Consider the following 16,843-nt stretch of genomic DNA (forward strand, 5'->3'; position numbering starts at 1 on the left):
GGAGTATTGGGGCCGAATTCATCTCTGCCGCTCTTTCCAGCCTCGCCTGGGGTTCCCCTCCCAACCCCGGGTCTTTTACTTGCCCTGCCTCGACCCCTACTGATCTTCTTCCGTCCGGCCCTCGCATCTGCGCTCCAGATCTGGGAAATCCCCCTTCTCCGAGCTCGGGCGCTTCGCCCTCCCCAGGCCTCTGATTTCCACCCTAGCCTCTCTCTCCTGGCCTCTGATTACCCTTTCACCCCGCAACTGCCCCCTCCCTTCACGCCCACCTGGGGTCATTATTCCGACTCTACTCTGCACAGCCACACTCTACCCATCTCTCTCCGCCAACCCCAACCCAGAACTCTACTCTTCTTGGATACTTTCTCTTGGCCTGCTCTCCCGCCTCAGCTAACTGACGACCGACACCGTTTGGGCCCAAACGCCAGCCCCTCGCTGAATTCCCACCATTCACGCTCCCTCTTTAATTAGCCCATGCTCTCACTTATATAGCAGCCTGCTCTTTACCAGGCCCTGGTTCTGCATTCTCAACTGCTGGGTGCTTTTGACCTTTGGCTGATGGGTACTTGACATTTTATCCTCCTGGGTCTAGGATGGTAAGTGTGGTATAGGGGAGACTGTGGGCAGTCTGTGACTGGGTCTAAATGGGCTCAGGCTGCAGGATCCCCGCAGTGCTCAGTTTCTGTTCTCCCCTTTCAGAGGAGGAGCTTAGCTCCCAGCCAGCTGGCCAAGAGAAAACCAGAAGGCACACCCTCTGATGATGAAGACTGGCATCCTGGGGCAGTGGTGAGTTTTTGCCCTCAAGTGGGTAGGGAAAGTGGGGATGCCGGAGTGTTTGGGCAGAAAGGAATCCTGGACTTGGTTTCTGGGGTTACGTGGAATGCACCCGGTCACGTCCAGTAGTTTCTTTCAGTAAACTTTTAATGAGTACTTACTATGTGTGAGGCATTAAACAAGATAAATAAAATATTTACTCTCAAGATGCTCACTAGAAGCTAATATAGCCTTAATTTTCCTGGTAGGAAGGAGTATTCCAAAGCAAAAGAGCACATTGGGTTGGGCCCTTCAGCTCCCTTGACAAAAATTGCTCTCCAATGGCAACTAGTAGCCTGCTCTTTTGCATCTTGTCCCCTGCCTAATGTCACAGAACAGTAGAGTGTACCAGGCCCACCTTAAAGTCCTGAGCTCATTTGGGCCTAGATCAGAGGGGTGGTGCCCCTCCAGTCTGCTAATACTCAAGTACCGTACAACTTTGGACTGGGCTGTGTGCTTTGCTCCCTGCCTTCGAGGCTTTCTGGTGCTAGTGGTGGGCAGGACATAGTAAACCAGAATCCATAGGATAGTGCAGCATGTACTTCAGAGAGAGCGGTTCAAGAAGCAAGGGCTTGACTACTGGAACTTTGAAGGAAGAGATTAGCTAAGGAAGGTCTAGAAGGCAGTTTTGGGTGGGGGCAGTGTGAATAGAAGTATGTAAAGAGAGGGGAAGGGGCTTGGTGTTTCTGTTTCAGGTGTGCCTTACAGGATCATTGACGCTTCAAATACCTTGGGAAGCTGGTGCAAATGAGTTCTTGCCTGAAGGCTCAGTGGAGCTTGCTCTGTAGTTGCACCACTGGTGTGCAGGGGCCTCTTCTACTTGTGAGGGAGGCACATTGGCTCCTCCTTGCCACTTACTGGGTCTCAGACTTGAACTTGGGCAGGTGTAGCTGGGTCATAAATGGTGGTATCTGCTGCTGGTTCTCCTGAAAATGCTTTTGGTGCTAGAGTCCTCACTGCCATGGTGTGGACTGACTGGAGAGTGGCCTCGGTGGCCTAGGAGTTGGGGGCAGCTGTACTCTTGTCTCCCCTTTGGGAAACTCAGGGAGGGAAGCAAACAATTGCTTAATCATTCCTTGGGGCTTTTGGAGTAAAGATTTGAGGGCAGCATGTTACTTGTGGTGTGCCCTTCATAGGCCCACTTATTCACCTCTTCTAATGCCCCATTTCAGATTAGGCAAGCTCGTTAACCTTATTAAGCTCTAGTTTTCTCACCTGTTGAGGATAATATTAATAGACATTTAGCATAGGATCACTGTGAGATGACACATGATAATATGTGTGAAGAGTTTTTAGCATAGTGGCTGGCATTTAATAAGCATTTTAAATGTTAGTTGCCATTGTGGTGAACTCTGTGGTCTTCCAGGCTTCACTGTACCCAATACTGTCTCCTAGACTCCTAAGAAATGGAAATCCAGCAGTGAGACCCAGAGCTATGAGTGTTTCCTGTCTCCTTTTCGGAAAGCTTTGACCCAGCTAACGAATCGACCACCCTGTATGGACAGTAGTCAACATGTAAGTCAAAACTGCAACCTGCTGAAGTATGTGTGTGTGTGTTCTGTTGTTTTGCCTAGGGAGGCTCCCACCCCTCAGGGCTCTACAGAGTGGCCAGCAGACAGACTTTGATGGAGGCTTTGGGCCTGCTCTCAGCTCCCAGGGCCTGGAAGAGGCCTTTCCTCTTTCCTTAGAGATGTGTGCTGATTTGAAGTCCCCTTTATCTATAGCTACTTGGGCAACAGATCTCAGGAGGCTCAGATTGCTGAGGACATGAAGATACAGGAGAGGGAAGGTCATGGCGGGGTGTTGGAACCAGGATCTGCATGCCAGCTCAGTCTCTGACTCTGCATATGGCTTTAAGAAGTACTGGAGTCCTACAGCTTTCATGTGTTTCCTCTAGTAAAATCAAACGTAATCATCACCATGGCAGGCTCTGTGCATTATCTCATGTAACTCATTTTTTAAGATGAGGAAGCGGAGTCTCAGAGGGTTAACTTGTCCAAATTTACAGAGTAGTCAGCTCTGCCTAGCTCCATCCAAAGCTTTTTCCTCCAAAGTTTTCTGAGGGACAGTGATGTTTAACTCTTGGAATTTCTTAAGTGACTACAGTGATAAAGGTATCTCCCCCCCCCTTTTTTTTTTATTAGTTTCAGGTGTACAAAACAGCGCACTAGTTATACTTTTTACCCCTCACAAAGTGAAAATCCCCCTCCCCCAATCCACCGTAAAGATATCTTTTGTTAATTATAACAAACAAACCTCTTTCAACCACACCTGAGTTTATGTTAATGAGATGGCTTTTATAAAGCACCTAACCTTGGGGCTGGTGGTCAGGAGAACCAACTCACCAATGAATGGCCAGTGCTAAATCCATCATGTCTATGTAATGAAACTTCCATAAAAACCCCAAAAGGATGGTTTTGGAGAGCTTCTGGGTTAGTGAACAGGACCTTATCCTTTTGCTAGGAAGTGGCGCACCACAAACCCCACAGGTACAGAAGCTCCTGTGCTCAGGACCCTTCCAGACTGGGCTGGGTGTGTCTCTTCATCTGGCTATTCATTCATGTCCTTTAATATCTTTTGTGATAAACTGGTAATCTAGTAAGTAAACATTTTTCTGAGTTCTGTGAGCTGCCCTAGCAAATTATTCGAATCCAAGAAGGGGGTTGTGGGAACCTCCAGTATCTAGCCTGTGAGAAGCACAGGTGACAACCTGGACTTGGTATTAGTATTTGAAGTGGTGGGAGGGAGGCAGTCTTGTGAAGCCCTGACCTGTAGGATCTGACCCTTTCTTCATGTAGATAATATCAGAATTGAGTTAAAATTGTACGACACTTAGGTGGTACCAAAGGATTGCTTGATGTGTGGAAAACTCACACATCTGGTGTCAGAAGTGAAGTAGTGTAGTACTGAGAGTAGAGGAGACACACAGTAGTGTGTTTTTCCTTTACAGGGACATTTTGAAGGAAAAATGGAAATCTGTTGATGGGACTATATAATGGAGTTTAGTTATTTGTGCATTCATTAAATATTTTAAAAATTTTTTACATGATATTTGATAAATACAAAAGAATACATATATAACACATAAGACATAAAACACAAAATAAACACCTGTGAACCCACCATTTAGGACTAGAACATCATCAAAGTCACAATCCCGCTTCCCATCTCCAGAGGTAACCACCATCTTGAATTATGTTCATCATCCCTTGCTTTTTGTGATAGTTTGACCATTTGTATATATAATTCACTAAGTAATACATTGTTTAATTATTGAACTATAAAAATGGTATGTAGTCCACTGGGACTGTTTTCACTCAGGATTCATTCAAGTTCTCTTATGTAACGATATAAGTGCAGGTGTGGTGGAAGTACACAACAGGGGGCCTAACAGTCTGGAGGTTGGTGAAGATCTGAATCTGAGGGACATGCAGATTAGGTTGAGTCCTGAAGGATATGAGGAGTCAGCCAGGTGAAGAGAGTGGGAAATGTTCTACAACAGATAAAAGGAAGAACCTGTGTGAAAGCTATGGAGGAAAATTTTTCCTCTATCCTAGGTTCTTCTGGCTGGACTAATAATCAAATTTTCATGAGACTGATTAGTAGGAGAAAAATAAAGTAATACATGTATACCTCCTGTATACATGGGAGAGACCCAGGAAACCTGAGTTACTCGCCAAAATGGTGGAAGCCGTCACTTTAATACCACCTTCAGCTAAAGACAAAAAATGTCATTGGGGGTGGAGAGTCAGTTAGGGGAAGTGATGAGGAAAAGCACAGTAAACAAGGGTCTGCAGATTTAAGTCCATGCCTTTTCCACTAATAGTGGAGGCAGACCTGGTTCAGTGAGGGGAGAACACCTTTTCAAATGGTGGTTTCTCTTAAAAAAGTAAATGTCCTTTTACAAAGAAGTTACTACTTGGTTTTTAGAGCTTCTCCCATGTGTGCTGTTTCTTAAAAATAACCAGCCTAAAATAATATCCCAAAAGGCATATTTTGGGGTGGCAAACTCTGCTTCCCTTTAGGCCCCAAAGGCAAAAGTGCCTCGGGCCCACAAAAGTCATAGTGCAGCCCTGGAGATGAGGTCTTCAGCCTTAGACACGATGCGTTTGAAGTCCCATAGGATGTCTAGGTTTGGAGGTGGTTGCAAATGTGGGTGTGGAGCCTAGGAGGGAGGTACTGACTGGAAATAGATTTGGGGTCATTACGATATTGATGATATTTAACACCTCCAGAGTATATTTGAGTGTCAGGGTGAGTATACAGTCAGAAGAGCTGGGGGCCGAGTCCTGAGGAACACTGACATTTGACCGTTAGACAGAGGAAGAAGAAAGCCCAACAGGGGACTTAGCATATGGTTCCAGAGCCGGGAATAGTGGGAGAGTAGTGTCATGGAAGTAAAAGGCAGAGACTATTTGAGAAGGAGTGGCCAGCTTTGTCTAGTTAGATGAGGATAGAAACACACCCATTGGAATTAGGGTCATGTAGGCTATTGGCAATCTTGGCCAGAGTCATTTCAGAGGGATGGGATAGCCAGAAGATAGATTGGAGGAATGGGAGATAAGGAAGGGAAGACAGACAGTTCTTTCTAGAAGTTTGAAGGGGAGGAGATAAGTGGTCAGAGGAATTTTTGTTTTGTAAGATAGGAGAGTTAAGCATGTTTTAAATGCTGGTGAGAAAGAACTAGTTGTGAGGGAGAGGTTGAGGTACAGGAGAGATTAGGCAGAACTGATAGAGTGAATCTCTCTGGAAGGGGAAAGCTTTGACCTTGGGGAGAAGGGATGCTCTCCCTCTTCTATCAGAAGGAAAGAATGTTATGAATTTTCAGCAACTAAATGAACAAAGTGAGAGTGTACTCTCTCCCCTGCCTCTGCTAGAGGCTATTGAGTATTACTACACCAGATTCCCAGAGGCTGCCTGAGTCTTGTCTTGCAGGCTGTGTCCTCACATGTTTTTGGCCAGGGGTCCACGTAGTTGCACAAGACTGCAGTTCTCCCTGCAGAACCTATGGCTCCTGGGACTTATTGACAATCTTGCTTTTTAAATTTGGCTACTCAGAACCTCAAATCTAGCCTCCTATATTGATAACCTTGAAAATAATATTTCAGTTTAGAATTGAAGGCAGAATTGATGCCAGATTAGAAAGGAAATTAGAGTCCATCTCCTTCCTTTTTCTCTCCTTTGACCTAAGGGTAACTTTTAATTAGCATCTTTTATATATGAATTTCTCATTATTATTGTGATTCATAATTACAATAATCATGGTAATTAAAAATAGTCAATAAAGATTTTATTCAGCTGCACAGAAACATGCAAATAAACAAAGAATTCGGGCTTTTCTCCGATACTGCCCATGTCATGTTATTTAGTGTGATAATGAAGTTCAGTTCTCTCATGTTCCTTTTCTGTCTTCCAATAGATTGCCAAATATATTCATTACATTTTTCCTATTTAAAGTACACTGAGTTTGTAGAAATTTATGATCTGTATAGAAATGGGTCAGAATAAAAAGGTAAAAATTTCAGGACAAGACAGGCCTGCTTTTTTTCCTATTAAACTACCTTTTTGCTAGAAGGGAGTAGTTTTCATTACTTCTTTTTCTACTAATGTATTTCCATTAAAAGTGCCTTTAGGGTTTCTGCACTTGCTTTCCTCCTTGCTCTTTTGGGTTCCGGCTCTTGTTTTGAGATTCACAGACCACTGTAATTCCCCAGAGGGCTCAGCTGTGTATAGACCAGAACTTCGATGGAATCTGTCAGTTAGCTCAGGAGCTGGTGCTGTGGATTCTTCTGCTGCTTCTGCCCCCTATACCCCAGTGCTGATTCTAGGCCGAAGTGATGGTGCAGGGTCTTCCTGCAGACCCTGAGGTGGAAGCACCAAGGCCACCCTTCTCTAGGACCTATATATGTCTGCTTCCTTGCCACCCTTTTCCCACTTGCTTTTTCTTGGTGATTGGCTTGCCCTCTCTCTCATGTTCTATCTCTTGTGCCTTCCTATGGCAGGAAACTGCTGTTTGGACTGATCCACGTGGCTATACTCAAACAGGTTGGGTTAAGAGGCCATATTACTTACTATATGGTTAAGTTTAAGGGCCCTGGAATCAGGGAAGTCCTGCATCTGTCATGGCTGTGTGACTTGGGAAAGTGACAACCACTCATTTGTGGAATGGGGATGCTAGTAATCTAAGGACCTCACAGGGCAATTTGTGAAGATTAAATGGTAACATGAATACAAAGAGCTTAGCACTGCATCTGGCTAACATTGTCAGTCATTATTGTTATTTTTGCTGTTGTTATTATTACTTTACTAACACTACTGCTTCTGTTACTCTTGCTTCCACTACTCTTTGAAGGGCGGTTTCGTTCTCAAGGAGGCTGATGTGGGAATTAAATGGAATAGGTAGAATTGATATGCCAAAAAAAAGAAATGTGAGGTATGCTTGGGAAGATGTAGCCCTATAGGACAGTGGTTGAATCCAGACATTGGAGTTCCTTGTTAGTACTAGGGCTGGTAAGTTTGTGGTACTTTCTTCTTAAGGTGCTGCACCCTAGGGAATAGCTAGATGTCCACACTGGCATGGCCTTTCATGACCTAATGGGTCTGAGCCTCTGGTTGACTGAGGCTAGACACTTGCCAGTGGCATTCTGCTGTCCCTGGATATTTGTAGAACTTTATGTAAAGCCTCAAAGATGAAAGGTATCGTATAGAACCTAATGTAGAGCACACCTCTTTAGTTCTCGATGCATCTGAATGAGATGTAGTAATCACAGTACAATGTTCTCACTTTATCACAATGCTTAAATAGGCATTTTAGGCTGCATTTGTAAAAATATTATCCCATCACACATCTCCAAACAGTCCTGAATCCCTGTTTCTTCTTTCTTTTTAGGAAGCATTTATTCGAAGCATTTTGTCAAAGCCTTTCAAAATCCCCATTCCAAATTACCAAGGTAAAAATGGAAACTTTCCCTTTTTTTTTTTTTTTTTAATCAGTCATGTGTGAATGTGCCTGGATAGATTAAAACCTCAGTTTTTGTCAATACAAGCTTACCTTTGAATTGAAGATGCCAGTCCAGTGGTGACTGTGTATGGGGAGAACCCCTCCTGAGGCTGGCATGAAAGCTGTGTTGATATCTTCAGCAAGGGCTGCCAAGACTGCCTGCCCTCATCTTGGTGGGGATGTGCCAATGCTCAGGAAGCTCCTGGTGGGCCAGGGTGACTGATAAGCCCAGGTTTCATTTAGTCCAAGTGAGTTCAGTAGCATCCCCTTATGAGGTTGATTTGTAGGTTCTACAAAGTTTTCCCATGTCCCGTGTAGGGTACAGCATTTAGCAAACGGGGGCTGGGGAGTTTATCTTAACTCCCAAAAGCTCTCAGTCTTGAAAGGCCCTTTTAGGGTTTCGGACCTTTCCAGGATTGATGAGTTGAGATAAACAAGACCCAGACCTTCAGAAGTTTGTAGTTAAATGGCTAGGTAAAATGGGAAAAATTGATCTGAGGCAAACTGGGATAATGGTCAAGTGGAGGCGCCCAAACTGGATTTGGAGAGGTTCTGGGAGGGAACAGGGTCGTATGGAAACGTAGGAACGGTTACGTGAAGGATAGGCGTTTGAGCTGGGCCTGCTGGAGCTCCTCAACGTAGAGGCTTAGGTAACAAATTGTTGGTTTCTAGGTCCTCTGGGCCCTCGGGCATTGGGGCTCAAAAGGGCCGGGGTCCGCCGGGCCCTCCATGACCCCCTGGAAGAAGGTGCCTTGATTCTGTACGAGCCTCCCCCGCTGAGTGCCCATGACCAGCTGAAGCTTGACAAGTATGTGCATTGGTATTTCTTGAGCAATTCTGGTCCTCTGCACCTAGCATACATTGTTACTGGGGAGGGCAGAAGGCATTTCCCCTTGGGACTGGCATATATTTTCAGAGTGCTGTCATGAATACTGCACCATCCAGAGAGTGGGTAAGGTGGGCAAGTAAGAGCATGTGGATGTGTCCGGTTGGTGGGGGTTCCTCAGCCCTTTCCTCCAAGCTCACTCAGGAGCAGAAGGGGTTGAGGTGATGACAAAGGGAACCCATTCCCCTCTCCTAAATTTCCCTGGAGCAGGAATTTACTATGGTTTGTTTACCAGGCTAAGGTCCTTTCTTCAGTAGCTGCCTCTGTGGCCTCTGGATCAGCAGGACACAATTTCTTGAGGGTGTGCCCTTGCCCATGTGTGAGCTCCATGTTCTCTTTGCTGTATTTTCTCAGGGAAAAACTCCCTGTCCATGTGGTCGTTGATCCTATTCTCAGTAAGGTCTTGCGGCCTCATCAGAGAGAGGTAAGTGGGGGTAGGGGGAATGCGGTATGGGCTGGGGGCTGAGCGGGGGAGGCTGTCATCCCTGGGGCAGCAGCCATGTGACTGAGTGCTGTTCTTCCCCAGGGAGTGAAGTTCCTGTGGGAGTGTGTCACAAGTCGGCGCATCCCTGGCAGCCACGGCTGCATCATGGCTGATGAGATGGGCCTGGGCAAGACGCTGCAGTGCATCACGTTGATATGGACACTTTTGCGCCAGAGTCCAGAGTGCAAGCCAGAAATTGACAAGGCTGTGGTGGTGTCACCCTCCAGCCTGGTGAAGAACTGGTACAATGAAGTTGGGAAATGGCTCGGAGGGAGGATCCAACCTCTGGCCATCGACGGGGGTTCTAAGGACGAGATAGATAAGAAGCTGGGTATGGAGTTGCACTCTTATACACAACTTGCTCCTTTGTATGCATGCTCTCTCATAGCCGGGGTTGAGGGCAATGAGAGGTAGAAGAGAAGAGAGTTCCCATGGAAAATAGTTAAAATAATTACTTCCAGGTTAAATTAAAGCACTGTCAAACTGGTTTTTTCTTTAGGATATTCTAAGATTTGTTCCGTTCACACCTTTTCTGTTGTAGAAGGATTCATGAACCAGCGTGGAGCCAGAGTACTTTCTCCCATCCTCATCATTTCCTATGAGACATTCCGCCTTCATGTTGGAGTACTGCAGAAAGGGAGTGTTGGACTGGTCATATGTGATGAGGTACTTGACTCTCAGCAGGCCGGGTGGTTGGAGAAAGTCCGTCAAAGTCTCCTCAGAACTGCCATTTAAGGGCTGCGCAAGTCACTGGGGAATGCTGACGAGAGAACATGCTTGCCTTGGAGGAGGCAAGTGAGAGGGAGAGCCAATGATACCCATCTGCCAAAAGAGGGACTAAGCTGTGTTTGGAACTCAGGAGGGCAATATGCTGTGGGCTGATTGGCTTTGTTGCCTCCAGAGAGTATTCCTAGACCAAAGAAGGACTTTGAAGGATGGGAGGGATTTGGATCATTGGAGAGATGTGGGTACAGTGTTCAGGGGAACAGGTTCTAGAGTCAGAGAGACCTTTATTCAAATCCTGGCTCTGCTACTTCCCAGTAATATGACCTTGCACAGGTTACCTAACCAGCTGAGCCTCTGTTTCTATCAGTAAAATGGGGTGATGATGTCTGCATCATGGGATTATTGTAAGGCTTAAATGACGTGCTTGAAGGAAAGCTGTTATCACAGTGCCTAATATGTCTTAAGACCTAGGCTGGGGGACTCATGAACAGAAGCACAGAGATGGGAAAGTCTAGTGTGGACGATCTATACACCTTGTAGTATTCTGTGTTGACTCTGGGACTAAGGGAAATGTGGCAGTAGTTACTTCTTGGCCTTTTCCTGCACTATGCATGAATGGTGGTAGAGATGCTACTACTTAGAAAGGAGTGAGGGTGGCTGCGAGCTTCCAAGTATAAAAAATTATCCAAGTCTTCAAGGAGCTTGGCAATACTCAGGCCAGCTGCAATTGTTTACATTTCTTTGAGAGTTATGGTTGCTTTACACACCCCTGGGGCTTTAATGGAAAGTTGGCTGAAAGACTTGGCCCATCTGTCAACTGATTGGCAAGCTTGACTGTGCTCTGAAGACTGCAGATTACCCCAATACCTGAGGGTCTTTTGGGAGGGGACAGAGAAGGAAAGCTTACTTTGGGGTGCCATGCTTGCTAGCTGTGAGATATTTCCCAGTTGGGCTTTGGTCCTTAATTGAAGAGTCAGTCATTGTCTGGCATATCTGCAAACTTCTGGCCCCTACGGGCCATTTCTTCTGATAGAAGTAAAGGATTTAGCAAGTTGAGGTGGGGTATGTGTGTGACCACCCTGTGTAGCTCAGGGTCCTGGCATATGTTTCATCACCATGGATGGGGGCGCTGAGCCAGGAGCCTGGTCCCAAGGCCAGGGGCATTCGGGGAGAGGAAGGCAGGCTGTAGCTGTTGATTCCTTGGGGATTGGGGGTGAGGCATCTAGATTTTCTTCTGCTCTGTAGTGTTTCTTTCTCACTCCAGTTTTCTGACCTGACTCTGCAGGGCACAAGGGACCAGGCTGCCTCTTGCCACATTGAAACATCCTGGCCCTCCCTTCTGCTCATCTGCCTTTCATTTGTTAGCAGTTTGTCAATTGTCAGAGACCTGAGGAAGCCAAAGTGCTGAACGATCATTAGCCTACTCTATGAGGAGAGAGTTTGTCCTGTTCAGACCCCGGAAGGGGAAGTTGCCACCCCAGTTTTTCATGTCCCTGCTTCCTCCCAGTTCAGACTTTTCTCGGGAACTCACAGTTCTGCATAATAACACCTTGTACAAAATCCTTGCTTCTCACTGTAGACCGACTTAGGCAGGGCAAGTCGGAAGACTTGAGATCAGCCTTGGCTTTGCCACTTGTAAGCATGACTGCAGATGAGACTGCTCTGAGACTCAGTTTCTTTGTAGGGTAGATGGCACAGGGTCTACCTGAAAGGGACATGACCCGGATCAAGAGAGAGGATATATGGAAGCATTTTGTAAATTGTGTAAATAGGGGAGGTATTGACATCATCATCATCATTTCAGTTTTGGAGATAAGGAGACTGAAGTGCAATGACTTACCCAGGTGTATTAATGAGCAGGCACTTGAATCCAGGTCTGAGATTTTAAGTCTTGGCTCTTTCTTATCTCTTACTGCCTTGGATATAACCCAGACTAGGTGTAGGAAGAAGCCTGACTTAGTTATGGAAGGACTGTCCCTGTGTGCCTCATCCATGTATGTTCCTTTACAAGTGTTAGAACACAAAACAAATCAGATGAAAAATGGTGGGGAAATGCATGAAAAACAAGAATGCTACTCATAGGGCTCATGTTTCAGACAGAGAAGTGGTGGTATTTAATCTTGTATCATTTTTTTTGTTTGTTTTTCAAACACTCTGCCAGAATGCAAATTCATAAATAAGAGCTTTGACAACTTTCCATCTGATCAAACATTTGATTTGCTAAGATGCCAGAATTTGGGTTTAAATCCATGAGTGATGGTGGCAGGAGCTGGGTCTAGAGGTGCCACAGGGAGCCGAGCTTGACTTTCTCTTCCACAGAAACCCTTAGGGATAGCGTGTCAGCCTCTTCCTTCCTTGGGGTATTTATTAAATGCCTGTAATCCCGTGATGCCTGCCCTCAGGGAACTTCAGTTTGTTTGTTTGTTTGTTTGTTTATTTATTAGCTGCGCCATCCTGTCACCTGTTGGCAGCTCAGCGGCAGTTCAGCTCAGAAATTGAACTGACGAACCTGTTGCTCATAGCTTGCACTCTTGAGCGAGCTCTTAACCAACTGAGCCACTCGGCTGGCCCGAGGAGCTTCAGTTTAGAGGGACCCAGTTGTCGATGCCCATTTCTCTAGGGCCTTTTTGAGTAATTTCCTCACAAGTTTCAAGTTTTATTGCCCTCTTGGACTCAAAAGTCTTATCCTCTGTCTCAGGACTACTGCTTGGAGCCTCCAGTCATTTTTTATTCTTTTTGTGTTTTGAATGTCTTTAAAAATATTTTTTGAGATATAATTGACATAACATATTAGTTTTAGATGTACAACATCAAGTCATTTTATAAAAATTAAAATTCTGTGTCTAATTCTTCTTTAATTGTAATGTAGTCATTCATTCTTTTCAGCAAACATTCACTGAGCAGATATCTGTGTGGGCATCTGTCTTATGTACTAAGTTATGAAGGCAAATCTGACACGATCTCTGTCTTAAGAAGTTCCTGCCTAGGTGAGGGGATAAAGTACAGTAGAGTGTGATGAGTACTCTGGTATACACAGCAGTGAATGAGAGGCAGAATAGTACAGTTCCCAGACTTCAGAATCACACAGACCTGAGTTCAAATCCCAGTTCTACTTTTTTCCAGCATGATTTTGGATAACTGTCCACCTCTTTGAACCTCATTTTCTCTAAAATGGGTATTATAATTTCCACTCATCTGATTGTTTTCTGGAATATAGAAGAGAATACAGGCCAAGTGCTTAGTAAAGTGCTGGCATATTAAAAGGATTCAGTAAACAACTGTTATGTACAGAGTGCCATAGAGGCATAGAAGTGAGAGACCAACAGCCTTGGGTCATTTAAAAAGGTGTTGTATAGGAGGTGATATTTGAGGAATTTGCCTGTGGAAGAGAACGTAACATTAGGAGTGGGGAGGAGTTATGGTTTCCTGGACTATAACAAGCTGTGGAGAGAAGTTAGCTGCAGCCTTATTGAGAAGTACTAAGCTAATAAACTTGGACTTCATCCTATAGATGAGAGTTAGTGGAGGGTCCATGTGTAATTGTATTGTGAAAGGCTGACCAGAGGAAGCAAGGCTGACTTGGTTCATTCTTTCACTGGTGGTTTTGTTTTCTGTGCCTTGCCCATGTGGATCTTGGGAAAGAGGGGAGATGATAGGGTCCTTTACCATTTTCTTGAAAAAAGCTTAAAAGAGTGAAGTAACAGAGGTATGTAATGGGCGTGTGTGTGACAGAGAGACTAGGGGTTGGGGAAGAGATGCAAAGGGAGCAGAGAGGGGCTCTTCCATTAAATATATGAACTGTGGATTCTCTGGGAAGAGAGGAGGAAGAGCTTCGGTCAAGTCCCTTTAGCACTGACAGCCCAGACACTGCCTGGAGACGCAGGTGGAAGGCATTTGGCTCAGGAGGTTCTGGTTTGGCTGAGTTGGTGGAGGGAGGTTTCCCTGAAAGCATGGTTCTCTGACATGGCTGAATGATCTCTGAAGAAGTTAGGCAGGCTGCTGAGGCCCTGGAAGTTGGGGCAGGGAAGAGGAGGGGAGGAGTCAGGGAATCCTTGCTTTTTTAATGTAGCACTGGTTTGGAAACTGAAGGTATGTCTGTCTGTCTGTCTGTCTGTCTCTCTCTCTCTCTCTCTCTCTCTCTCTCTCTTTTTTTCAAATGTGATCAAGGAGATTATATTTTCTTTATTTTTTATTCTTATTTTTTAAAAACTTTATTGGCGAACAGTGCGTTTTTCCAGGACCCATCAGCTCCAAGTCAAGTAGTTGTTTCAGTCTAGTTGTGGAGGATATGGAGGTTAAGGGGATCGAACGAGCAACCTTGGTGTTATGAGCACTGCGCTCTAACTAACTGAGCTAACTGGCCGCCCCGAAGGTATCTCTCTTGAGCCTGACATTTCTCCCCAAGCAAGTGGGTAAACTCCAACCCTTCCTGCCCCCTGCCCAGTTCCCAAGGCCCTAGGACCTGTAATGTTTATGATTCCTCTCGTCCTGTCTACATAAGATTTTGCCGCCGTTAGAGATGCTACATCGTGCCCAGGCCTAAGTGAGAATTAATTTCCTTGCAGGGACACAGGCTGAAGAACTCTGATAATCAGACTTACCAGGCTCTGGACAGCTTGAACACCAGTCGGCGGGTGCTCATCTCTGGGACTCCCATCCAGAATGATCTCCTTGAGTATTTCAGCTTGGTACATTTTGTTAATTCGGGCATTCTGGGTAAGAATACAGCCTTGTCTGCTACGTTGGAGGGGAGCCTTACCTGTAACTCTAGCTGAGGAGAGAAAGGAGAGAATGCTAGTTATATGTGGCTCACTAGATAATGTTGCAGGAAGACTTCTCTTGTCAGGGAGAGCCATTGGGAGACCTTGTCTCTGCTGAGCAATTTAGCAAGGTGCACGCTGGCCATTTTCCACTGCAGAGGTGGCAGGGTCCACACAGGGTGTTGGGTCACTATGAGTTGTGAATAGAAATACTATCCCCAACCATTTTTGCTCATCACATCCTAGCTGTCTTATAAGAGCTTTGGCCTCAGCAGACTGGCTTGGGCAATTTCTTTTTTTAACCATGTTTTAGCGTACAATTAAGTGTTATTAAGCACATTCACATTGTTGTGCAACCATCATCACTATCCATCTCCAGAACTTTTTCATATTGTAAAACTGAAACTCTACCCATTAAACAATAACTGCCCGTTTTCCACTCCCTTCTGTCCCTGGCAACTATAGTTTGGGCAGTTCTTGCACATAGATATCTGGAAGGGTTATTAGTGCCACCCCAACTTGCCAGCACTCAGGATAATCACTTTAGGCAGAGAACCAGCTGATGAGCAGCAAGATTTTCACGAAGTGAACACATTTGAGTAACAACCACCAGATCAGTTACTACTGCAGCAGCCGCGCCCTCCCCCTCCTGAATCACTACTTTCTCCTCCAGAAATAAACATTCCTGACATTCAAGATGGGTTGTTGCTTGTTTATGAACTTTATATAAATGGAATCATATAGTATATATCCCTTTGCATCTGGTTTCTTTTGTTCAACATTATGTTTATGAGATTCATCTATATTGTTGCCTGTACCTGTAGTTTGTTCATTTCCATTTTTGTATATGATTCCATTTTAATTATATACCAGAATTTCTTTATTCTACTGATAGACAATTGAGTTGTTTCCAAGTTTTGTGGTTTTTTTTTTAAATCGGGGAACAGTGTGCTTTTCTAGGATCCATCAGCTCCAAGTCAAGTAGTTGTTTCAATCTAGTTGTGGAGGGCCTGGGGATTGAACTGGCAACCTTGGTGTTACGAGCACTGCGCTCTAACCAACTGAGCTAACTGGCCACCCCTGTTTTCAGTTTTTTATGCTTTTGAATAATGATGTTGTGGACATGCTTATACATGTCTTTACCTGAGCATAATATGCATTTCTCTGTCTTCAGAGTGGAATTGCTAGAACATATGCACGTGGTCAGCTCTGGTAGATAACTCCAGTTTTCCAAAGTGATTGTACCAGCAGTGTGTGAGACTTTCAGGTCTCTACATCAGGGGTCAGCAAATTTTTTCTTAAAGGCCTAGATAGTAAGTATTTTAGGCTCTCAGGCCAAACAGTCTTTGTCACAACTACTCAGCTCTGCTATTGTAGCGTGAAAGCAGCCATAAAATATAAATGAATGAGCATGGCAATGTTCTAATAAAATTTTATTTACAGGAACAGGTAGTTGGCCCATGGCTATAGTTTGTTGACCTCTACTCTGTATCATCAGCAATATTTATCTTAATTTAAAAAAAATTTTAGTCATTCTGTTGGTGTTAAGTGATATCTCACTGCATTTGTCTCATGTTGAATAAAGTTGAGCTCCTTTTAATATGATCATTGGCCATTTGGGGATTCTCTTTTGTGGGGTACCTGACCTTTTTTATTCCTGACCAAAAAAAAACCCCTATATCCTTTAAGCAGTTACTTCCTGTTCCTCCTTTACCCCCAACCCCTGGCAACCACCAGCCTGCTTTCTGCCTCTATGGATTTGCTTATTCTGGATATTTCATATCAATGGAATCATATAATATGTTACCTTTTGTCTTTGGCTTCTTTTATTTAGCATGATGTTTTCAGGGTTTATCCATACTGTAGAATGTATCAGTACAATGAAGTACTTACAAGCAGCATATAGGTGGGATTTTAAAAAAAATGTAGTGTGACAACTGGATTGTCTTTTATTAGATTATTTGGTTCATTTATATTTAATGTGATAAGTTGCATATTTGGGTTTTAATCTACTGTCTCACTATTTGGTCTTTCAGGTCTTCACTGCTTTGGTAGTTCTCTGATTCATTCAAACAAATTGGTTATAATTTGCTCAGCTTTGTTCTTAGCAGGAAAGTTAGTCTGTAACAAAGTAGTCTGCCCTTACTAGCAGTGAGAAAATTATCCCTTTCCTA

General features: G+C 44.6%; 1 protein-coding gene across 1 annotated transcript in view; it reads left to right on the top strand.

The window, feature by feature from the left end:
* RAD54L (RAD54 like) overlaps window positions 1–16,843 on the top strand; it is a 24,472-nt gene continuing 7,629 nt past the window's right edge. Inside the window, exons 1-9 of the mRNA XM_019627976.1 lie at window positions 1–596; window positions 700–786; window positions 2,209–2,328; window positions 7,703–7,763; window positions 8,486–8,621; window positions 9,054–9,123; window positions 9,226–9,514; window positions 9,725–9,849; window positions 14,475–14,625. Of these exons, the coding sequence (XP_019483521.1) occupies window positions 594–596; window positions 700–786; window positions 2,209–2,328; window positions 7,703–7,763; window positions 8,486–8,621; window positions 9,054–9,123; window positions 9,226–9,514; window positions 9,725–9,849; window positions 14,475–14,625 (1,042 nt within the window). The 5' untranslated portion in view covers window positions 1–593. The remainder of the gene's footprint in view (window positions 597–699; window positions 787–2,208; window positions 2,329–7,702; window positions 7,764–8,485; window positions 8,622–9,053; window positions 9,124–9,225; window positions 9,515–9,724; window positions 9,850–14,474; window positions 14,626–16,843) is intronic.

Source organism: Hipposideros armiger, unplaced genomic scaffold (assembly GCF_001890085.2).
Source record: "Hipposideros armiger isolate ML-2016 unplaced genomic scaffold, ASM189008v1 scaffold_743, whole genome shotgun sequence".
In the NCBI taxonomy this organism is placed as follows: Eukaryota; Metazoa; Chordata; class Mammalia; order Chiroptera; family Hipposideridae; genus Hipposideros; species Hipposideros armiger.